Source organism: Xenopus tropicalis, chromosome 5 (assembly GCF_000004195.4).
Source record: "Xenopus tropicalis strain Nigerian chromosome 5, UCB_Xtro_10.0, whole genome shotgun sequence".
Taxonomy (NCBI): Eukaryota; Metazoa; Chordata; class Amphibia; order Anura; family Pipidae; genus Xenopus; species Xenopus tropicalis.
In genome coordinates, this window is record NC_030681.2 from 15,158,004 (window position 1) to 15,182,984 (window position 24,981).

General features: G+C 40.8%; 2 protein-coding genes across 4 annotated transcripts in view; one reads left to right on the forward strand and one right to left on the reverse strand.

Moving 5' to 3' along the window:
* The window catches only part of trerf1 (transcriptional regulating factor 1), a 106,102-nt gene extending 91,509 nt beyond the window's left edge, over window positions 1-14,593 (reverse strand). Inside the window, exon 1 of the mRNA XM_002934680.5 lies at window positions 14,218-14,593. The gene's annotated coding sequence lies outside the window, so the exon portion shown is untranslated. The remainder of the gene's footprint in view (window positions 1-14,217) is intronic.
* An 8,786-nt stretch (window positions 14,594-23,379) lies between these two features.
* ubr2 (ubiquitin protein ligase E3 component n-recognin 2) overlaps window positions 23,380-24,981 on the forward strand; it is a 61,394-nt gene continuing 59,792 nt past the window's right edge. For 2 of the 3 annotated variants that reach the window (XM_031902909.1, XM_031902908.1), the window contains exon 1: window positions 23,380-23,529. In XM_031902909.1, the coding sequence (XP_031758769.1) occupies window positions 23,449-23,529 (81 nt within the window). In that variant the 5' untranslated portion in view covers window positions 23,380-23,448. The remainder of the gene's footprint in view (window positions 23,530-24,981) is intronic. The other variant, XM_002934690.5, reaches the window with a different exon arrangement.

A 24,981-nucleotide genomic window follows, 5' to 3' on the forward strand; every position in this document is an offset into this window, starting at 1 on the left:
AAAATATGGAAAAGGGCTCATTTATGAATGCAAAGCTAAGTAAAATATGCAATTTATGCGCAAATCACCACGTTTCTACTCACAAGTGTTCTCCCAGTGGCGAAAGTATCACCAATAATGTGTAAAATAACATATATCAGTTGGCACACTAGCCCCCTCTCATTAGCACTAATCCTTCCTGCACAGATTGCTGTGTGAGTGGCAGGATATCTTACCAGAAACAAGAAGAACCCACAGATCTGCAGCTTTAGTACCTATATCATTCACAGACTTCACTTACCATGGAGGAAACAATAACCTTTATATAACTATAACCTTTATATAACAGAACAATACAAGCAACACTTCTTTCCATTTCTAGGTTCATAATTCCTGAAATCATGAAGGTGAAGGGTTTTATTTATGGTGAATTTACCTAGGACAAAAACACTTCTTGTGTATGGATTTTCCATCTACGCTTGTCGATGTGTAGCAGGATGTCTCGTAAAGGAAAAGTAAAGCCTGTCTATGCACAAGTCAATAAATGTGTTATGCACCGTTTCTCTGGATCCAGCCTGAATTTATTTCAGTGATTTCCCCTAATCATTCCAGGGACAGGCAGGCAATTTATGAAATAGAAAAACCAAAGATGTAGGGTCTTTTTATTAATTTTCGAGTTGTGAATTCGAGTTTGTTTTTTTTTAAACAAATAAAATTGCAAATCAAATGGTCACTTATTTATTAATAAGGAAAACCCGTTCAAATTCGAATTTTGCAAGTTTACGAGCTCTAAAAGCTCGAAAAATTTAAGTTTGATAATACGGCTTGACTTTGCCTATGACATCTCCCATTGACTTCTATAGAAACTCACACGCTTTTACATGGCAAATGTTTACATTTGACTTTTTGGGTTTTTTGCACTTAATAAATACCAGACATTCGAGTTTTTGAACCATAACTTGACTTTGAGTTTTATAAGCTCAAAAAAATCGAGCATCGAGAAAAAGAATCAAACTCCCCCGTAGTGTCAATGCATTGTAATATGCAGCATGAACGGCAATGGCGCCCATTGGTAAGTAGCAATGTATAGGGACCAGACAAGCCAGTCCCAATGCTACCTGAACTAATGGACCTATAACCTTATAACCCTTTCCACTTGTGGCCCCTTTTCCAGCGGGACACGCAAATATTATCATAAGCAACATGAGAATGGGAACTGTTTTCTTAGTTTCAAAGCAAACTACTACTTGAGTAGGATTAAGTTGATAACAAGCTTGACTACAGTGCTTAGTGCCGGGGAGCTGCAGTAAAGGATAATCATCATGCATAAATAGGGCATGTATCATTAATGAATTATTTTCCAAGATCATATTTAAAACTAAAAAGCTTGCCAGGTCTTAAAGGGGAAACTCAGCCCAAACACAACTAAAGATTTTTGAAAAGTAAACATAATAGCAAGCAACTTTGCAATATAAAAATCAAGATAAAAATGCAGCCTTTGCATGATTTTTTATGAAATATTTTTACTTTCCCAGGGTGCCACAGCCATGTGACCTGTGGTCTGATAAACTTCACTCACACTTTACTGCTGTGCTGCAAGTTGGAGTGATATCCCCCCCCTCCCAGCAGCCGATCAGCAGAACAATGGGAAGGGAGCAAGATAGCAGCTCCCAGTAGGTATCAGAATAGCACTCAATAGTAAGAAATCCAAGTCCGGCTTGGGACTCCTCCAGTTACATGGGAGTAGGAGAAACAATAGGTTAGCTGAAAGCAGTTCTAATGTGTAGCGCTGGCTGAAAGCTCAGACTCAGGCACAATGCACTGAGATGGCGCCTACACACCAATATTACAGCTACAAATACATTTGTTGGTTCAAGAATAAAATTTGAAATGGCAGAGAGGGAACTGTCCTCAGCCTGCCTTTAGCCTGTGTCTTCCAAATCCCACAATTCTCTGCACATGTGATGTCAATAAGGAAAGGAACAAAGCTGGGCAATGCATTGTGGGTTATGTTGTTCCTGCATGCTGTCTGTAAGCTGTGGAGAAGTTGTTACAATTTGTAATTAGTCCCTCCTCTTCTGCCAGGATTTCAAATGATGCAGAAAGAGAAGAGCTGTTTTGCAGCTGGATTTCAGCATATGAAATGGTATTTATTCATAGTTTTTGAAGGGACAGATTAGTAATAGGGATATTAGGTGGGCTGCTTCAGAAGCCGGAGTTCCCCTTTAAGTGGAAAGCCTTTTTTTCGTAAAAAAAAAAAAAAAAGTCCAAAGATTGAAAAAAAATAAAGCAATCAATGTAAAAAGTCATGACTGTAACAAAGAAAAGGGGCACCAAATCAACAGTATACCAAATCAGCCCCCTAATGTGTGGATTATGTGAGATTTGGGCACCCAGCAATAAACCTCAATTAACAGGTAAAAAAAAAAAATTCCTGAAGGTCTGGGACCCATAAGTAAAATATAGATTTCCCAGTTCACTTATATGTACAGAAAGGCAGTATGGTAGGCCAGGTCATTTCTTTAGATGCGCCACTCCTAATAGTTTTAGTACAGGTATGGGACCCATTATCCAGAATGCTGAGGACCTGGGGTTTTCTGGATATGGGGTCGTTCTGTAATTCCGATCTCCTACCTTAGGTCTACTAACAAAATTATTTAACCAGTAATTAAACCCAATTGGATTTCCATAATTTAGATCTCCACACCTTACGTCTACTAAAAATCATATAAATGTTAAATAAACCCAATAGGATTGTTCTGCCCCCAATAAGGGGTAATTATATCTTAGTTGGGATCGAGTACAGGTACTGTTTTATTATTACAGAGAAAAGGGAATCATTTAACCATTAAATAAACCCAATAGGGCTGTTCTGCCCCCAATAAGGGGTAATTATATCTTAGTTGGGATCAAGTACAGGTACTGTTTTATTATTACAGAGAAAAGGGAATCATTTAACCATTAAATAAACCCAATAGGGCTGTTCTGCCCCCAATAAGGGGTAATTATATCTTAGTTGGGATCAAGTACAGGTACTGTTTTATTATTACAGAGAAAAGGGAATCATTTAACCATCTTTCTCTCTGTAATAATAAAACAGTACCTGTACTCGATCCCAACTAAGATATAATTTCCCCTTATTGGGGGCAGAACAGCCCTATTGGGTTTATTTAATGGTTAAATGATTCCCTTTTCTCTGTAATAATAAAACAGTACAGGTATCGGACCCCTTATCCGGAAACCCATTATCCAGAAAGCTCCGAATTACGGAAAGCCCGTCTCCCATAGACTCCATTTTAATCAAATAATTCAAAATTTTAAAACTGATTTCCTTTTTCTCTGCAATAATAAAACGGTAGCTTGTAATTGATCCCAACTAAGATATAATTAATCCTTATTGGATGCAAATCAATCCTATTGGGTTTAATTAATGTTTTATTGATTTTTTAGTAGACTTAAGGTATTGAGCTCCAAATTACGGAAAGACCCCTTATCCGGAACACCCTTGGTCCCGAGCATTCTGGATAATGGGTCCTATACCTGTACCTGTACTTGATCCCAACTAAGATATAATTACCCCTTATTGGGGGCAGAACAGCCCTATTGGGTTTATTTCATGGTTAAATGATTCCCCTTTCTCTGTAATAATAAAACAGTACCTGTACTTGATCCCAACTAAGATATAATTACCCCTTATTGGGGGCAGAACAGCCCTATTGGGTTTATTTAATGGTTAAATGATTCCCCTTTCTCTGTAATAATAAAACAGTACCTGTACTTGATCCCAACTAAGATATAATTACCCCTTATTGGGGGCAGAACAGCCCTATTGGGTTTATTTAATGGTTAAATGATTCCCCTTTCTCTGTAATAATAAAACAGTACCTGTACTTGATCCCAACTAAGATATAATTACCCCTTATTGGGGGCAGAACAGCCCTATTGGGTTTATTTCATGGTTAAATGATTCCCCTTTCTCTGTAATAATAAAACAGTACCAGTAATTGATCCCAACTAAGATATAATTACCCCTTATTGGGGGCAGAACAGCCCTATTGGGTTTATTTAATGGTTAAATGATTCCCCTTTCTCTGTAATAATAAAACAGTACCTGTACTTGATCCCAACTAAGATATAATTACCCCTTATTGGAGGCAGAACAATCATATTGGGTTTATTCAATATTTAAATGATTTTTAGCAGACTTAAGTTATGGAGATCCAAATTACGGAAAGACCCCTTATCCGGAAACCCCAGGTTCCGATCATTCTGGATAACAGGTCCCATACCTGTATACACAAGCTGGCCAACTGTGTCAGTCACCTCTGGTCTGGCCAGTCCTACACTCACTTTCATCTGATTCATTTTGCCTGCAACTCGAATACACTGCAATATATGGACAAACAATCCCTGTTTTGTTTAAAGGAGGGGGGGTAATTTTTTGGTTGCTTAATGCACAAAATGTCATAATGTCCTTAGCAAGCTGATAATCAGTGAGTGCAGAGAATTCTTGTGCTTATATGAATTTTGTATATCTTACCTAAATGTTTCATATACAGGTATGGGATCCATTATCCGGAAACCCGTTATCCAGAAAGTTCCGAATTACGGGAAGGCCACCTCCCATAGACTCCATTATAAGCAAATAATTTTAATTTTTAAAAATGATTTCCTTTTTCTCCGTTATAATAAAATAATACTTTCTACTTGATCCCAACTAAGATACAATTAATCCTTATTGGATGCAGAACTTAAGGTATGGAGATCCAAATTACAAAAAGATCCCTTATCCGGAAAAGCCCAGGTCCCAAGAATTCTTGATCATCGGTTCCATGCCTGTATATATATGAATATCTTAAATGCTTCCTTATTACTTATTAAACAAACTTTTTCTCAGCGCTCCAATCAAACGATTCCTGCATAGCTAATTCTCTTCTATCTTATCTGGAATCTATAAAACTTCATTGCCTACCTGGCAAGACACACGGATTATCAGTTATCCATTAATGTAGGATAGTCTTCCATTGGCACGATATTCCTGGGCTCAGTAACGTGCCCTCGCTGGTTACTGTTGGAGTTTCCCCTTGCTGGTGTCCCTGCTACATTGCAGATTAATGGATAACTCCCTGCTGTCTCACAACAACCAGAATGCTGAGGTGTGATATCAAGCCGTACCACGTATGATCTAGTTTATTCCTGACGTTCTTGGGCTTGTGGCACACATGGCATATTCTGGGCTCAGTGGAGGAGTGACCGAATGAGACTCTGGGGCGAGTTATTTGCTTTAATGGAGTAGAAATGCAATGTTTCGGGCCTGAAAAACAGGCAGCGTCCGTGCAAATGACAAGCTGCAATCCTGGTTCCTGAGCTTCTCTGCCAGCTGAAAAACCTTGGCACGTGTCACCTTAACTTCACTCTGTGGGCAAATTCCTCCCAATATACATTACAAAGTATACCACATACTAGCAACTATCAGACTGACTCCCACAGACTCCATTTTAATCAAATAATTCACATTTTTAAAAATGATTTCCATTTTCTATGTAATAATAAAACAGTACCTGTACTTGATCCCAACTAAGATATAATTACCCCTTATTGGGGGCAGAACAGCCCTATTGGGTTTAGTTAATGGTTAAATGATTCCCTTTACTCTGTAATAATAAAACAGTACCTGTACTTGATCCCAACTAAGATATAATTACCCCTTATTGGGGCAGAACAGCCCTATTGGGTTTAGTTAATGGTTAAATGATTCCCTTTTCTCTGTAATAATAAAACAGTACCTGTACTTGATCCCAACTAAGATATAATTACCCCTTATTGGGGCAGAACAGCCCTATTGGGTTTAGTTAATGGTTAAATGATTCCCTTTTCTCTGTAATAATAAAACAGTACCTGTACTTGATCCCAACTAAGATATAATTTTGGAGCCAAAAGAATCCTATTGGGTTTAATTACTGTTTAAATAATTTTCTTAGCAGACTTAAGGTAGAAGATCTGAATTACGGAAAGACCCCTATCTGGAAAACCCCAGGTCCCGAGCATTCTGGATAATGGGTCCCATACCTGTACATATTACAGCAACAAGGACGGTGAAACAACAAGGCTGAAATGGAGCCTCAGACATATAAATGTTCTTCTCTGGGTTCAAATGTGACAGATTGAGGGAGGCCAGCTAAATGCAAATACTGCACAAGTCGTTTGCACCAAAACGAAACAAAAAAGGAGGATTTTCTATAACCAGGTTTGAGGGAAGGCATGTGCTTATGCTGAACTAATAAAAACAAGTATGTGCGACTGATGCACAGGGAAATGTGTGTAGCGATAATAGAAAAACCCAACACATTTTTATAACGGGGGTGAGTAAAGTGACAGACTTGGCACAGAGACACCTGTCAGACTTTTGTTTGGCTTTCAGGGAAATATGACTGTAAAATACCACATGTACTGTTAACCTGACCAACGATATCCAGAACCCACAGTGTCAGGGAAATAATGGTTAAACTGGGTGTAGCCTAATTACATGCTGCATCACTTGGAATATTCATACCTGATCTGCCACTAATTATTTCTGGTGTGACTGGGACAGGACCCATTTGCACAGTTTGCAATAACCATAGTTATAACCAAAGATATCTGCATTTTTTTGCATTTTATTCTTGTTGTGCCTTCACAGACCATAATAATTTGCTTGCATGTTTTTTTTAGGAACAGGTAACATTATAGGGCATATTTATTATAGTGTGTAAGCCAACATTAACAGTGAAGTTGCCCATAGCAACCACATTTAATTGCTGATTGGTTGCTGTGGGTAATGTGGGCTTACACACTATAATAAATATGCCCCTATATGTAAAAGGCTGATTAAACAGCACAAGTGCAATTGCCAGTAGCAACCAATCTGCTCTTTGCTTTCTTTTTCCAGCTTCAAGTAGACTTTTCAAAATAAATTGCTGTTTGGTTACTATTAGTAACTGCACTTCTGCACCTATGTTTGTAAATAGGCCCCTTTTCAGCCATGAGGCAGGGTGAATAACAAGAGAAGCCCCATTTGCTGGGCAATGAAGACGCGTGATGTCAGGGGATGGGGCAGTAAGATTTGGGGACGGGGCTGTGAATTTTGGGGTGGGGTTATGATGACACACTTCACAAGATTCTTTGGGATTTGTTAGGTTTTACAGCTGCTACAAATGGGGAAGGTTTTAAACTTGCTAGCCCCTTTAAAAACGGGGATATGCGGGTCAGAAAAAAAAACCCTGGGCTGGGAGAAAAATAAATATATGTTTCTTTAACCCCTATCAGTCTAAAATAATTGTTTTTTGCAAATGCTTATAGGACTGTGCCCTTCAGCAAATACAGCGCACTGTCCTGGCTTCAGTATAAAAAATTTCAACTTAACATTCTATGTGGAGATGGAGCGGAGATGGAGCGGAGATGGAGCGGAGATGGAGCGGAGATGGAGCAGAGCCAGCTGAACTCCATCTTCTGACTGGGAATTCATCTCTTATAGTGCAGAGAGCATAGGGGGCAGCAATGAGGCTTCCCAGGTTTGCCCCTCATGCACCTACTGTTCATGCCCACACAATATTTAGCACTTGCTGGTGCTCCCCGCTCTAGGGGCACAAAACACACAGGCTAAACATAATTTTGTAAGGGTGAGTGCTCAGGGCAGAGTTGCACCGCACTGCTAACCCCTGCCAGCACAGGACCTGGGTAACACCTTGCATGGCCCTTTCCTTGGCACAGTGTGTGGGGCTGTAAGGTGCCCCAGAGTGCTCGCTTGCATCTGTAAGCATGGAGGCCTCCATATTGCACACAGTACAGAGTGCAACCTACACTACACATTCTGCATAGTAAATGAACTCTATGGACTGCATGAAATTAGAGGAAATGTTGGCTACAGACAAGTGTTAGCTACAAGAAGCCAATTAACACCTCACTTGTGTACAAATCAGGAAAAAAATAACAACCATAATGCAGCACTAGGGGTGAATGAATATAACACTTTCACGTAACCATTATAGTCCAAGAGGGTATACTTGCTCAAAACCTTCTCGCATTAACCAAAAATGAATACAGAATAAAATATTTTAAAAAAAAAACATCCAAACAAACAAACAAACAAAGACATCCTTCTCTTGCTATGAAAACATTACAATTGAAACATCTTGTGGTTATGTTATGATGATTACAAGCCTATTTGCATCTACATGAGTTGGGGCTTCCATATTTCTTGCATATATACACGTATACATACATTCAAGGGGATTTGCATAATTGTGCAAAGAGTATTTATTCAAACAGTGCTGTGTAACTTTAGAAATATAGGGGAATGATTATTTCTCATACCTCATGTTCAAGGACCAAAATATTTGAAATTAACGAATACGAAAAATAGAATGGAGCTAGGGCAATCACTTTTCCTGGGTAATGTTACTGGTCTAAAGGGGAAAGGGTGGTAAAATCACAGGGGCATAGAAATGGGTGGACTAGGGGCGGCAAGGTCAGAGAGCTGCTTGTGGTTACATGTAAATCTTTTCATATTTAATATTTGCATCTGATTATTTAGCACCTACAAATAAATAATGTCTTGCCAATGAATGACCTATGATATATATATATAGTGTTTCTGAAGCAAATACACAGTTTAACTAGTACCCACAGTACATTATAGTCACATGGATACTGACCACTTTCATTACTGTAGTGTTACTGGCCCTTTAAGTACTCTTTCCCTCTTGTATCGGTTATTGATTGTTTTGTATGTTTTCTTGTATGTTTAATATATACACCAATTTATTGTACAATACTGTGGAATATGTTGGCATTTTATAAGTATGTGTTAATAATAATACTAATAATAATTATAATAATTTCCTTGACAAAGGGCTTGGAACAAGTTGTGCCAATAAAAAGCACTTGCAGCAAGTTCTGCATCTCCAGCCTACCTCTCGTGATACTGTTCAAATTAATTATTATTATTACTGAACATTCAAAAAAACAGCTACCTTATCCACTTTGCAGCAAAATGTAAACGCAAATGATTCTGTGAACAGAGGCTTTCCAAACTGAGGCACGTTTTATTCCTGCATGATATATAGAACATGCACAGTATTTTAAGACATTACATGCAATTGTGATGTGAATCCACATACAGGTATGAGATCTGTTATCTGGAAAGCCATCATACAGAAAGTTCTGAATTACAGAAAGGCCATCTCCCATAGATTCCATTTTAATCAAATAATTAACATTTTTTATAAATGGTTTTCTTTTTCTGTGTAATAATAAACAGCACCCAACTAAAATATAATTAATCTCTATTGGTAACAAAATGATCCTATTGGGTTCCTATTAGCTAATATTTAATTGATATAGCAGACTTTAGATAGGAGATCCAAACTATGGAAAAAAAAAACCCTTATCCGGAAAACCCCAGGTCCCAAGCATTCTGGATAACAGGTTGCGTATAACTGTATACCATTGCTCCCTGCAGTAATGACTTCACAGGCCCTATATTGGCTACTGATTTGTGAGAGATTCTGCATTTTACTAAATTTTGTGTTTTTTAACTCAGCATACAAAAATAAATAAGACAATACATTTCCACAACTTTGCTCCAACATGAGTACAGTAAATCATGCCCAGCTTCTGAGCCCAGTACAATATGGGAACAATTGCTTGTATGTTGTATTAAGGCTATCACATAAATATAATATGTATTACAGGAATGGGATCCCTTATCCGGAAACCCATTATCCAAAAAGTTCCGAATTACTGAAAGGGCATTTCCCACAGACTCCATTATAAGCAAATAATTCTAATTTTTAAAAATGATTTCCTTTTTCTCTGTAATAATAAAACAGTACCTGTACTTGATCCCAACTAAGATATAATTACCCCTTATTGGGGGCAGAACAGCCCTATTGGGTTTATTTAATGGTTAAATGATTCCCTTTTCTCTGTAATAATAAAACTGTACCTGTACTTGATCCCAACTAAGATATAATTACCCCTTATTGGGGGCAGAACAGTCCTATAGGGTTTATTTAATGTTTAAATGATTCCCTTTTCTCTGTAATAATAAAACAGTACCTGTACTTGATCCCAACTAAGATATAATTACCCCTTATTGGGGCAGAACAGCCCTATTGGGTTTATTTAATGGTTAAATGATTCCCTTTTCTCTGTAATAATAAAACAGTACCTGTACTTGATCCCAACTAAGATATAATTACCCCTTATTGGGGGCAGAACAGCCCTATTGGGTTTATTTAATGGTTAAATGATTCCCTTTTCTCTGTAATAATAAAACAGTACCTGTACTTGATCCCAACTAAGATATAATTACCCCTTATTGGGAGCAAAACAAGCCTATTGCGTTTATTCAATATTTAAATGATGTTTAGCAAACTTAAATTATGGAGATCCAAATTACGGAAAGATCTCTTATCCGGAAAACCCCAGGTCCCAAGCATTCTGCATAACAGGTCCCATACCTGTACTTATCACATGATGCCATTTTCATTAACAAAGAAAGAATTTGTTGAAAAAATAAAAAAAAAACTGATGAGACTTTCAGTTGAAAACCTCTGCCCAAATAATCTGTATTTAGGGATTAAGAAAACAAAACACACACCTGAAACAGCCAGCAATTGCCTTAAACAGCCTTTCCCTAAATGAGTTAAAATCTAAATTCTTGTGTAACCAGTATGGCAGCCGTCCTGCTTCCAGCAATTTTAATTAGAAATATACTAATAGTGTTTGTCAAAATGGCACAGAACAATTATACACAGGTGACACTCTTCAAACATATAGACAATCTCTTGTATTTGTGCAACCTGACAGGATTGGCCTGTGTATGTTGCTGTTTTTCTGTCTTTGGAGAAAAACAAACAATGGAACGTTGAAAAATTTGAAAATAAACTGCATATATGAACTTGCAGGCTTTATTTTGTCATCCAGACACGGGCCAATAGGATTTCAGTAACATCCTTAAATATACGTTGCTATGTTTACCGACTGAAAGAACACACAGACACAATGGTAAATACAGCCAAATCCCTGGAGAATTCTGAGTTCTTTCAGTTACCCATATTTTCACTCATCTTCCCTTATACAGGTATGGGATTCCTTATCCGGAAACCCTTTATCCAGAAAGTTCAGAATTACGGAAACGCCATCTGCCATAGACTCCATTATAAGCAAATAATTCAAATGTTTAAAAATGATTCCTGTACTTGATCCCAACTAAGATATAATTACCCCTTATTGGGGGCAGAACAGTCCTATTGGGTTTATTTCATGGTTAAATGATTCCCTTTTCTCTGTAATAATAAAACAGTACCTGTACTTGATCCCAACTAAGATATAATTACCCCTTATTGGGGGCAGATCAGCCCTATTGGGTTTATTTCATGGTTAAATGATTTTCTTTTCTCTGTAATAATAAAACAGTACCTGAACTTGATCCCAACTAAGATATAATTACCCCTTATTGGGGGCAGAACAATCCTATTGGGTTTATTTCATGGTTAAATGATTCCCTTTTCTCTGTAATAATAAAACAGTACCTGTACTTGATCCCAACTAAGGTATAATTACCCCTTATTGGGGGCAGATCAGCCCTATTGGGTTTATTTCATGGTTAAATGATTTTCTTTTCTCTGTAATAATAAAACAGTACCTGTACTTGATCCCAACTAAGATATAATTACCCCTTATTGGGGGCAGAACAGTCCTATTGGGTTTATTTAATGGTTAAATGATTCCCTTTTCTCTGTAATAATAAAACAGTACCTGTACTTGATCCCAACTAAGATATAATTAATCCTTATTGGGGGCAGATCAATCCTATTGGGTTTATTTAATATTTAAATGATTTTTAGCAGACTTAAGTTATGGAGATCCAAATTACGGAAAGATCCATTATCTGGAAAACCCCAGGTCCCGAGCATTCTGGATAACAGGTCCCATACCTGTACTATGACAAGCAGTTTCATTAAAATATTCTGAAAGTTTAGGGGACCCTAAAATAAATTTACTTAGTTACCCAGTTACAACATCAAATCAAATGTGAAAACAATTCATCAGTATTTCATTTAAACATCAGTAATATCCAACCTGGGGTCCTCCAGCTCTTGCTGACAACAGAAAGCACTGCATTCAAACAGATGTTGGATTTTTCACTGAATCATAAAGTCTGTTATCTGCTGTAATAATCTATGTTCCCTATGACAGCAACTCTTTCTATAATAGAAAGAGTGTTGCGCACACAGGGGCTTGATACAAAAGAAAAAGGTTTTATTGAAAAAATTCCAACGTTTCGAGTTTGAAACGTTGAAATTTTTCATTAAAAATGTTTTATTTTGTATCAAGCCCCTGTGTGCGCGGCACTCTTTCTATTATATTTTTGGTTTTGACCTGCACCAAGGGCATTTGGACTTGTATAGGGTGTGCTCCTCTCTGTGTACTATATATATATATATAATGTACAAGGTATTGCATTCAACGGCACTTGGGCAGAACAGGACTGAGTGCCCCTTCCAGTGGATTATATATATTATATACAGGTATCAGACCCCTTATCTGGAAACCCATTATTTAGAAAGTTCCGAATTACGGAAAGGCCATCTCCTATAGACTCCATTTCAATCAAATAATTCACATTTTTAAAAATGATTTCCTTTTTCTCTCCAATAATTAAACAGCAGCTTGTACTTGATCCCAACTAAAATCTAGTTAATCCTTACTGGAGCCAAAACAATTCTATTGTGTTTAATTACTGTTTAAATAATTCTATTAGCAGACTTAAGGTAAAAGATCAGAATTATGGAAAGACCCCTTATGCGGAAAACCCCAGGGCCCGAGCATTCTGGATAACGGGTCCTATACCTGTACAAACATTTATATACATTAAATACATACATTCTAAAGACATTAGCCAGGTGCTGACCAACCATCCTATGAGGATCGAAATGCGTTGATGGGCACTGAATAAAGGACTATCTTTTGAAGTTTGATTGCTGTGAGTGCTTTCTGTGGACGTATTATATATATATATAATTGTAAGCTCTACGGGGCAGGGACCTCCTTCCCACTGTGTCTCATACCACATGGCACTTATATATATATATATATATATATATATATATATTTACTCTATTTATTTATTATATCACTTGTCCTCCCTGTGTGTAATTTTGTATTCTGTAAGATTGTACAGCGCTGCGTACACTTGTGGCGCTTTATAAATAAAGTTATACATACATATATATATACCCCTGTTTCCCCGAAAATAGGACATCCTCCGAAAGTAAGGCACCCCCCTGATTTTTCACCCCCCTCGAAAAATAAGGCACCCCCCGAAAATAAGACCTAGTGCATATTTTGTAGCTTAAAAAAATATAAGACAGTGTCTTATTTTGGGGAAACAGGGTGTATATATATATATAATATGAGAGTCCACGCAACAGCACCACACTCCAAAGACTGCTGTCCCTGTGCACAGAATAACTTGAAAAAGGTCCCAAAAGGGACTGAAACGTCGGTTGTACATGCAATTATAATACACTAATATTTATCTGAACCACAAGACCCTTGGTGCTGGTTGTGTTTGATTCAGTATATATATATATATATAATGCCACAGTATGTGTTAGAATGGGCATGACCTGGCAAGCACTGCAACATAAAAGTCTTCCTCCACCCAAAAACTGTTCTTTGCATAATGAAAAAGAATGCAGTTCCAGACACAATTACGACAGTCGCAAAGTCAACTGAAAGCGTGCAATTTACTGCAACTGAAAGCAGAAGTCGCAACCAACAGTGCAGGGAACAGAAGTGGGCAGATACTGCTTTTGATAGAAAATGACATTTTGTACAATTGACTTTGAAACCACTTGACAACGTTTACTGAATGTATATTGGAAAGCGACTGAGAATGACATTTTGTACGGGTTCTTTGCCAGGCGGTTTGCTGCAGGCTGACAGTCGCTCGGTCGCACAAGCACAGCTGCAGCGAAAGCTGATCCCTGAGTGCAACAAGTGCAGTGACAGCCGCAGGCGGGGAAGCCGACCTCTGAGTGCAACAAGCGCAGTGACAGCCCCAGCTGCGACCGGCTGCAGGCCACTTGCACTGCGGGACACAGCTACATGCAGCTACAGTATTAACGCACTTTTAGGAAATAAACACAGTTCAAGCATTGCAAAATCCACCAATAAAAAGGGCTCTACCTTATTTTTCTGGTGCCTTCACTTTTTCTTTCCAGTCTGGCAGTGGTCATGTTAAAAGGCGGCAGGGGGTCAGCGGGCTGAATTCTCCCAGAAAGGCGTTAGGGATTCCTCACAAGCCGTGGGGCTGGCACAGCAGCAGGGATTGGCCATGCACAAGCCTCCCTCTGCCGAGCAAACTCGAAACCAAAGGCAAGTTCCTGAAGTTGCAAATGTAAGGCGGACAGTCATTGGTGTTTTTGGGGTTCGCTCTTCATTGGTTACTGTACTGGCTCCCACGATTGGCCTCTGTTACTTTACAGCCCTGTTTGCATTTTTGTTTTTTTTCATTCTGTCAGTTTGCGATAAAGTTGTCAGATGATTGGTGGAAGGGATCTCTCTGGCTGCTTTGGCTTCACTATACTGTGTGGGAGGGGTGCTATCAGGAACTGCACGAAAGGAAAGGATATCCCCGGCCCCGCCCACTCGGACCAGTCACTAGAATGGGGGCTGTGAGGGGGCTGCTCAGGAGTAAATACAGGGAACCGCGCCGCTAGCAATCTTATGGGAGTGTATACAGGCACTGTATTGAAGGGAATGTGGGTATTAGCCTGGGGGAGGTGCCTTGAAACTTACACTGTCAGGCAACGTTGCATTATATGAAACTAGCACTTCTATTGTAGTGTCGCCCACTGTGACCTATGGCATTTATACTTATTTGTGTCTGTAAGTTCCCATATAGATTGTAAGCTCTACGGGGCAGGGACCTCCATCCTCTTGTGTGTTTGGCTCTTACCCTCCCATATAGATTGTAAGCTCTACGGGGCAGGGACCTCCATCCTCTTGTGTGTTTGGCTCTTACCCTCCCATATAGATTGTAAGCTCTACGGGGCAGGGACCTCCATCCTCTTGTGTCTTTGGCTCTTACCCTCCCATATAGATTGTAAGCTCTACGGGGCAGGGACCTCCATCCTCTTGTGCCTTTGATTCTTACCCTCCCATATAGATTGTAAGCTCTACGGGGCAGGGACCTCCATCTTCTTGTGTCTTTGACTCTTACCCTCCCATATAGATTGTAAGCTCTACGGGGCAGGGACCTCCATCCTCTTGTGCCTTTGACTCTTACCCTCCCATATAGATTGTAAGCTCTACGGGGCAGGGACCTCCATCCTCTTGTGTCTTTGACTCTTACCCTCCCATATAGATTGTAAGCTCTACGGGGCAGGGACCTCCATCCTCTTGTGTCTTTGGCTCTTACCCTCCCATATAGATTGTAAGCTCTACGGGGCAGGGACCTCCATCCTCTTGTGTCTTTGGCTCTTACCCTCCCATATAGATTGTAAGCTCTACGGGGCAGGGACCTCCATCCTCTTGTGTCTTTGGCTCTTACCCTCCCATATAGATTGTAAGCTCTACGGGGCAGGGACCTCCATCCTCTTGTGTCTTTGGCTCTTACCCTCCCATATAGATTGTAAGCTCTACAGGGCAGGGACCTCCATCCTCTTGTGCCTTTGACTCTTACCCTCCCATATAGATTGTAAGCTCTACGGGGCAGGGACCTCCATCCTCTTGTGCCTTTGACTCTTACCCTCCCATATAGATTGTAAGCTCTACGGGGCAGGGACCTCCATCCTCTTGTGTCTTTGACTCTTACCCCCCCATATAGATTGTAAGCTCTACGGGGCAGGGACCTCCATCCTCTTGTGTCTTTGGCTCTTACCCTCCCATATAGATTGTAAGCTCTACGGGGCAGGGACCTCCATCCTCTTGTGTCTTTGGCTCTTACCCTCCCATATAGATTGTAAGCTCTACGGGGCAGGGACCTCCATCCTCTTGTGTCTTTGACTCTTACCCTCCCATATAGATTGTAAGCTCTACGGGGCAGGGACCTCCATCCTCTTGTGTCTTTGGCTCTTACCCTCCCATATAGATTGTAAGCTCTACGGGGCAGGGACCTCCATCCTCTTGTGCCTTTGGCTCTTACCCTCCCATATAGATTGTAAGCTCTACGGGGCAGGGACCTCCATCCTCTTATGTCTTTGGCTCTTACCCTCCCATATAGATTGTAAGCTCTACAGGGCAGGGACCTCCATCCTCTTGTGTCTTTGGCTCTTACCCTCCCATATAGATTGTAAGCTCTACGGGGCAGGGACCTCCATCCTCTTGTGTCTTTGGCTCTTACCCTCCCATATAGATTGTAAGCTCTACGGGGCAGGGACCTCCATCCTCTTGTGTCTTTGGCTCTTACCCTCCCATATAGATTGTAAGCTCTACGGGGCAGGGACCTCCATCCTCTTATGTCTTTGGCTCTTACCCTCCCATATAGATTGTAAGCTCTACAGGGCAGGGACCTCCATCCTCTTGTGTCTTTGGCTCTTAACTTATTGTGTTGGGCTGAAACCCCACAGACTGTTCTTCCCCTTCAGCTGATTCTTTCGCTTCTTCTTCTTAGCGCCCCCCATTTTCTAAACACTCCTCCTCCTACAATTTTAGAGGTACAACACCCAAACTCCCCACACATCTTCGCCCTATAGCGGAGCAGGTTGCTTGTGCTTTTCTAAGTGATCCCGCCCCCTGTCTTTTTGTGGCGCCGCTCCGAACCCCCCAATTTTCCCATTGACTTTGACAGGGAAGATATTCAAACTGCTGCCACACTTACAGATTTGAAGCTACACCCGACAAACTTGAATAACATAATAATGGGGTCACCCCGAATGAAACAGGGACATTTGTTGGATGACCCCCAAAGTAGGAGGGGCCAGCAACAGCCAATCAAATTTCACCCACTGACTTTTATGGGGAAATTGCTGCCACACTTACAGCTTTGAGGCTACACTCCCCAAACTTGAATCACACAGTCATGGGCTCAGCCTGAATGCAAATATGATGATTGTTGGATGCCCAAAAGTGGGCGGGGCTGTGAACAGCCAATCAGATTTTACCTATTAACTTGGTGGAAATCCAACCTGCTGCCATTCTCACAGTAATAACGCCGGGGTCCCCAAACTTTGCAGGGTTAGGCACCAGGTAACTGCAAATCAAGGTTAGAAAAGTGGGCTGAGCCACCAACAGCCAATCAGATTTTACCTATTGACTTTCAATGGGGAAATCCAACCAGTATTAATCCCAGGGTCCCCAAACTTTTCCCAGTTGGTCACTAGGGGACTGCAGTTTTAGTTTTGTAAAGTGGGTGGAGCCACCAACAGCCAGTCAGATTTCACCTATTGATTTTTATTGATTTGATGCCAGGGCTCCCAAACTTTGCAAAGTCAGTCACTGGGTGACTACGCATTCAAGTTTTTTTGTTTTTTTTTTTAAATATGGGCAGAGCCACCAACAGCCAATCAGATTTGACCTATTGACTTTCAATGGGGAAATTCAACCTGCTGCCATTCTCGCAGTATTAACCCCAGGGTCCCCAAACTTTTCTCAGTTTGTCACTAGGGGACTCCTGTTTTAGTTTTGAAAAAGTGGCCAGAGCCACCAACAGCCAATCAGATTTCAACGTCCTGCTATTCTCACAGTATTAACACCGGGGTCACTAGGGGACTGCATTTTCAGGTTTTAAAAAGTGGGTGGAGCCACCAACAGCCAATCAGACTTCAACTATTGACTTTTTTTTTGGTTTAAATTTAAAATGCTGCCTTTCTCACACTATTTATGTCAGGGTTCCCAAACTTTGCACAGTCAGTCACTGGCTGACTACATATTCCGGGTTAGAACAAGTGGGCGGAGCCACCAACAGCCAATCCATTTCCACCCATTAGATTTCATTGGTTTATATTTAAACTAATGCCGTTATTTAAATATAAATTCCAGGGTTGTTAAACTTTCATTAGTCACTGGGTATTTGCCGTTCAAAGTTAGAAAAAAAAGTGGGCGGAGCCACCAACAGCCAATCACATTTCACCTATTTACTTTCCATGGTGAAGTGTAAAATGCTGTCAGTCCCACAATTTTTATGCCTGAGTCCCCAAACTTTGCAAAGTTGGTCACTGGGTGACTGCAGTTCAAATATAGGAAAAGTGGGTTGGGCCGCTAACAGCCAATCAGATTTCATCCAATGAATTTTATTGGTTTAAATATAAAATGCTGTGATTCTCACACTATTTATGCCAGGGTGCCCACTGTTTGTCACTGGGTGACTTCGACTCAAGGTTAGAAAAAGTGGGCACACCCACCAACCACCAATCACAATTTACTTATTGACTTTTTTTGGTTTAAATTTAAACTGCTGCCGTTTTTTAACTATTAATCTCAGGGTCCCTAAACTTTGCAGAGTTAGTCACTGGGTAACTGCAGTTCCAGGTAAGAAAAAGTGGGCAGAGCCACCAACCGCCAATCAGACATCACTCGTTGACTTTCAGTGGGAAAATTTAAATTGCTGCCATTCAGACACTATTAAAACCAGGGTCCCCAAACTTTGCACAGTGGTTTACCTATATAATAGTGGTCCAATGTTAGAAAAAGTGGGCAGAGCCAACAACAGCCAATCAGATTTCATTCAGTGATTTCATGTTTTTCAACCCAACATGAAGTTTGTTCTCAAACTTCCCTTTCTAGTTGCAACTGTATCTTGTATTTATTGTTATACTTTGTATTTATCTATTATTATCTTAATAACCCCGTTTGTATTAATGTATTCTACTGTACAGCGCTGCGTACATAAGTAGCGCTTTATAACTAAAGATATACATACATACATACAGTACATGTGAAAATGCATGGGACAAATAGCAGCACAAGACGGTTATTATTATGACAGTGGAAACTAGATGCCTCTCCATGGTGTAACTACTGTAGGAAACTATAGGGTTAACATTCCCTATAGCTTTAAACCCTAACACTTCCTTATTTTACAGTTACTGGGCGGATGCCCATTTATCTATTTTGTTATTTACTTATCTGTATATTATTGGCTTATGTGCCTTATGACCACTTCCTGCACACTGTTATAACACTTTCTAGAAAGTGAGTCAGGTTTATTTAGTAAGAACTCAGCGGGAGTATTCTCTTTTACAGGCTCTGCTGCCTTGGCAAAGGGACCACAGTATTGACAAGGGTATATGGCATTACTATTGTCTTGGACAATAAACGTTAACTGGCATCTTTCTTTTCCTTCACTATTTACAACTGGCAATGGGAGGTGTAATACAACAACACCTTCCATACATACTCTTCCACATAGTGAAGCCCAACCTAAGAAAGAGAGTCCAATGGACATCATGCTCTAACCTAACTAGCTGGACAAGGGCTATTATAGCCAAAAAGGAGTTACATTACGGATCTGCAAACCCCTTGGTTACAGAGTGCCTGGTAGGTGATCAGTCAAGAAAACTGCCAACGTTAGGGGTCATTTATGTATTCCCTGAACATGAGTACTAGCACAGGCTAGCACATAATCATGCCCCTTAATGATAATTAAGTCTGGATCATACCTGTATTCTGCATATTGCACTAGATGCAAAGTGCTAAAAACAGACAGTGTGAAAAACTTTGCACTTTTGCACCTGCCAGTAGTGATAAATGACGTATTATGCTTTAGGTTTCTCAAAGTGACCAAATCCATTTAGTAGTGAAGATCTTCTGTGTATGCCCCCCCCCCCCCAGTAGATTCCATCTTTTTTCTACTGATTAGCAGCACATGCACTGTCACATCATGCCTGATAAAGTGATGTAATTTTTTTCTTGAAAGTTTGCATTTTTAACATATAACTGTCAATAAAAAGTATCACGTACCACAAAAAGTATTTTTTTTTTCTTTTCTGAGATTGGGGCCAACACATCCAGGAACTCACAAAGTAAGTAAGACCTATAATCAGGAATTGAACCTTGGTCCTCAGGGTCCTTTTATTTCAAATTTATGCCAAAACAGGGCAAGATGTCCGGTCCATCACCATTCTGCCGCCGACCTTACACCATTGCGGAGATGGGCACCAACACCCAGGTAAAGAAAGACAAAGCACACTTGTGACAGGTCATGTTTTGTCACTTTTCAAATATGGTAGACACTTTCAAATATATAGGGGTTTGGTTACATATAGACTTGAACAAATATATCAAACTTAATATTAACCCAATTCTCAGATACTTTGAAGCCAAAACTAAAACTTGGGGATGCCTACCTCTATCGCTAACGGGGCGTATAAATTTATTTAAAATGGTGGTTATTCCCAAGTTAACATATGTATTCAGACAAGCTCCGACTGTGATCCCCAATAAAATCTTTTATAAACTCAAAAGCTTCATGATAACATTTTTTTGGAATGGGAAATACCCAAGAAACTCACTTTAAATGTTACAGCTTCCAGTTAAAGGGGGGGCTTAGGGGTACCTTAATGGTACAGCCCAAATTAAGAAAGCCACACCATTGATGACTAGGTGTGGAAAAACGCAATACAGTTATATCCCAAATTACAGGACCACTGCTCTGTCTATACCCCCCTATGGGCCAACCCCAATCTACAACACTTAGCTAAAATTCCAGATACACGTGTGGGTAAAGGTGGCCATACACGTAGCAATTTTGATCTTTGATCGCACGAAAGATCGTTCCCACCCTCCACTGACGTTTAGGGCTGAATCGTCAGATATGGAGGTAAAAACAATAGAAATTCTACCTCCACCTGCTGATTCAGCCCTGAACGTAGACTTTGCTCGGGCACCTTCAATGGCACCCGATCAAAATCTTTAAACCTTGCCGATCGACGAGTCGACCAATATCCGCAGCCTTTTGTGATATCGGTTGCCTCTTTGAGCAGCCACACAGGCACCGAATATCGTACAAAACAAGGTTTTGTACAATATTATCGGTGCGTGTATGACCAGCTTAAAACATGGAATAAAATATAATAGTGGAGAGTAAACTAGTACACTTTTCAGAATAAAAACAAATGTTTCTATCCCTCATAAAATGTTCTTCACGTTTCTCCAGTTAAGACATGCAACAGCAGCTCAATTTCCCAACAACCAATAAACACAGCTCCTAAGGGGCAGATTTAAAAAACGAGTTTGAATCCCGAATGGGAAAAATTCAGATTGGAAACGAAAATTTCTGAAGATCGCAAATATCCCGAAAATGCTTACGAAAAAATCGTATTAGTCACGTTAATATCGTATTGGCGATCCGAAAGTCACAGAATTTTCGTACCGAACCATTGCAAACAGCGGCAGAGCCTTTCCGAATTTTTCGCGTGGGCGCTCAGCGGGAATACGCTAGGAGCGTCCGTACGCGTTCGGGTCTTTGTAAATCTCCCCCAAAGAGTCTAGAGACCATGACACATTGAAGGAGCTATAAAAAACCTCTCTCCCACCCTTCTGAATAAAATATATAATAAATGACAGCAGGACCTCCCCCAGCTGACACCAGATCAGTGGGGGGATATACTGGAATCTATGCAAGAGGGGGTCATAAGTAGTAGGGATAGACTGACGCAATTAAAATATCTCCACCGTACATATCTCACTCCCCAAAGATTAAGCAAGATAAATACAGGTACAAGCCAAGGATATCCTGGATGTCAACACGCACCAGCTGACTTTCTTCATATGGTATGGACATGTCAAAAGCCGCAACGGTTCTGGGGAAGGTGGCTAAGGCTGATGCCACACCAGGCGTAGGGCTGATTTTTTCGGCAAGCGGAAAAACGCTTGCCGAAAATTCAGCCCTACGCAAGCTACTTGTGCCTGCACCCGAATGAATGGGATACGCTCGGGTGCAGGCACATGTAGCCGATATACGCACGAAAACACGAGAGAATGCAAAGTCTCGCGTTTTCGGGCGTATATCGGCTACATGTGCCTGCACCCGAGCGTATCCCATTCATTCGGGTGCAGGCACAAGTAGCAGGCGTAGGGCTGAATTTTCGGCAAGCGTTTTTTCCGCTTGCCGAAAAAATCAGCCCTACGCCTGGTGTGGCATCAGCCTAAGAACATACAAGATAAGGCAGATGTAATCCTTCCATTAGACCCTTTAGTTATACTACTCATCCAGGTGGAAGAACTGCCACTCAATAGAGCGCACCAAACTCTAATTCTTACCTTATGCATGTTTGCTAAAAATACAATAGCACTAAACTGGAAAGCAGCCAGGGGCCAGGGGATCAGATATAGGAGCACGGGAAAGGACACACGGGAGATAAGTCACGCCGTGACAAATCTCCAGTTCGGCGCCGCGTATGCCATCCCACCGGCGATTTACATTCTAGCCGGTGGGATGGCATTGCGGGGAGATTAGTCACCAGCGACAATGGAGGTTTGTCGTGGCGTGACTAATGTCCCATGTGTCACAGTCCTAATCATCCCCAGCCTTAGTGGCCCAGATCTGATCCCCCCCCAGGGCGCTCCCGCAATCCGCCGTCTCCCTTTAGGGCTCTGGCACACGGGGAGATTAGTCGCCCGCGACAAATCTCCCTTGTCACGGGCGACTAATCTCCCCGAACTACCATCCCACCGGCGAACATGTAAGTCGCCGGTGGGATGGTACACGCTTCGCAGGCGATTTCGGCAAATCGCCAAAGTTGCCTCGCGAGGCATTTTCAGCGATTTGCCGAAATCGCGCTGCCGTGTGTGCCATCCCACCAGCGACTTACATGTTCGCCGGTGGGATGGCAACACAGGGAGATTAGTCGCCCGTGAACAGGGAAATTTGTCACGGGCAACTAATCTCCCCGTGTGCCAGAGCCCTTAGAAGCGCTCGGGTGTTGGGGGCCTCGGCAGGGGGGGTGAAGGCGGCGGGGACCATTGGGATGTAGTGGCCCCTGAGGCAGAAGCCCCTGCACCCCCCAGTCCGACCCTGTTAATAAAAGATTTAAAAGAAAAAAAATATATATATATATATCAATCAGCAATTTAAGTTATATTACTGATTTCAACAGCTTGCAATCACCAGCAGGGTTGGTTTTAATGTCAGGCAGACAATAACACCCTTATGGTAAAAACCTTTTCACACTTGCAACTCTCCACCTACTGCGTAACTACAACTCTCACAACTCACAACACGATTTTGGGCATTTTTGGACTAATTTACCTAAATCACTAATTCCGCACATGGATCCCACCCCCCCACACTTGGAATAGATTGTAGACTAAACTGCGATACTCTATTTATGCATTTGAACGGTTTGTTGAGGGATTGCAGAACTTGAGGCAGAAACTATTTTCTGCTCAGTCAGAACGTTTTTCGCCTGTCACAGTTACTTCAGAATGTCGCTGTGACGCGCTTCCGCTTCCGGTACAGTCTCCAGCTTGGAGAAGATGGCGGCTCCAGAGCAAGAAGCTGAAGTGCCAGGAATAGACAGCGAGTTGTTGGCCTGCTGTGCCGGGGAGGTGGCCTTGGTACGTGGCCGAGAAAGGCCAGGGGTCCGTCGGTACTTGGGAATAGTTTCCCCGGTACCGCTGTGTGTTTGCAGCTGGTGTAGAACCAGACTGTACCTGTCCAGGGGAACTAGAAGCTGCCAGCTAGGGGTACAGCTGTTCTCCCTGTCATATGTGTCTGTAACGGTGTAAGCACACACATACCTCCTTAGCAGTTTGTCGCCTACTAGCACTTGTACTACAATTCCCAGCATGCACCACAGACTGGTTTCTCGCTGGACGAGGTATAATATTAACATCAACAGTTAGAAAGCGGTAGATTGCACTTATCTCATTAACACAGATGCACAGCTGACTGAGTCTGTGTACGTTTCTTTATATGCACCACTACAATTCCACAATTCACTTAATATGCTATAAATAAACCACCACAGTAATTGTTTTATATAGTTTATTATATAATATATATATATCTGCAGTATAGGCCAGCACTCACAGGACTTCTAGGATTATGACTTCAGACGAATAAAGATGTTTTTACAAGAGATCTTGAAGCATGGTTCCATAATAATAAAGAACCATGCTTCAAGATCTCTTGTAAAAACATCTTTATTCGTCTGAAGTCCTAATCCTAGAAGTCCTGTGAGTGCTGGCCTATACTGCAGTTTTTATGTATTTTTTGCATTAGCACCCAGGCATTTAACTCCTGGTTTGTGGCGTGCTACCATCTACATGGACTATATATATATATATATATATATATATAGTTATATAGTGTAGGTATTCCAGCTATTAAATATAAGCATATCTCCGCGCATATTGCTAATATTGTATTCTAGTCTGCAATAAAGACAGACATTTTAAATACTGTAATATGTGTAGATTGTAATGTATTTTATTTATAAATTGGGTTCTTCTAGGGGAAATATATTTGCAGTTTAAAAATAAAAAAATTAAAAAAAAAATGGCTTGGGATACTGTCATATAGGGGTATATTTATCACGCTGTGTAAAAAGTGGAGTGAAACATTACCGGTGATGTTGCTCATAGCAGCCAATCAGATGCGTTGCTTTGGTTTTCCAACTGTTGAAAACTAATTGCTGATTGGTTGCCCTGGGCAACATCACCGGTAATACTTCTCTCCACTTTTTGCACAGCATGATAAAAATAATAAAGAATGCCCATGGCAAACGAAGGTCCCCCCCCAAAAAAAAATCTGAGCCAGGGCATTCTGCATGGAGTGGTTCATGTGTCAATGAATTTGTATTATTGTGAGAGGCAGCTGTCATAATGCTCTGTAGAGTACAGTATAAAAGTTCTAATAAATTATAGGATTCTTGACTGGAATTTTGGTAGAATGTTTTTGCAACAAATTTTTTCTTACAGTACTTACCGGGAATACTAGTCTTACAGTACTAGTATTCCCATTAGAATAATGCACCCTAAAAAATGCCTTTTGCCCAGTACGGTATC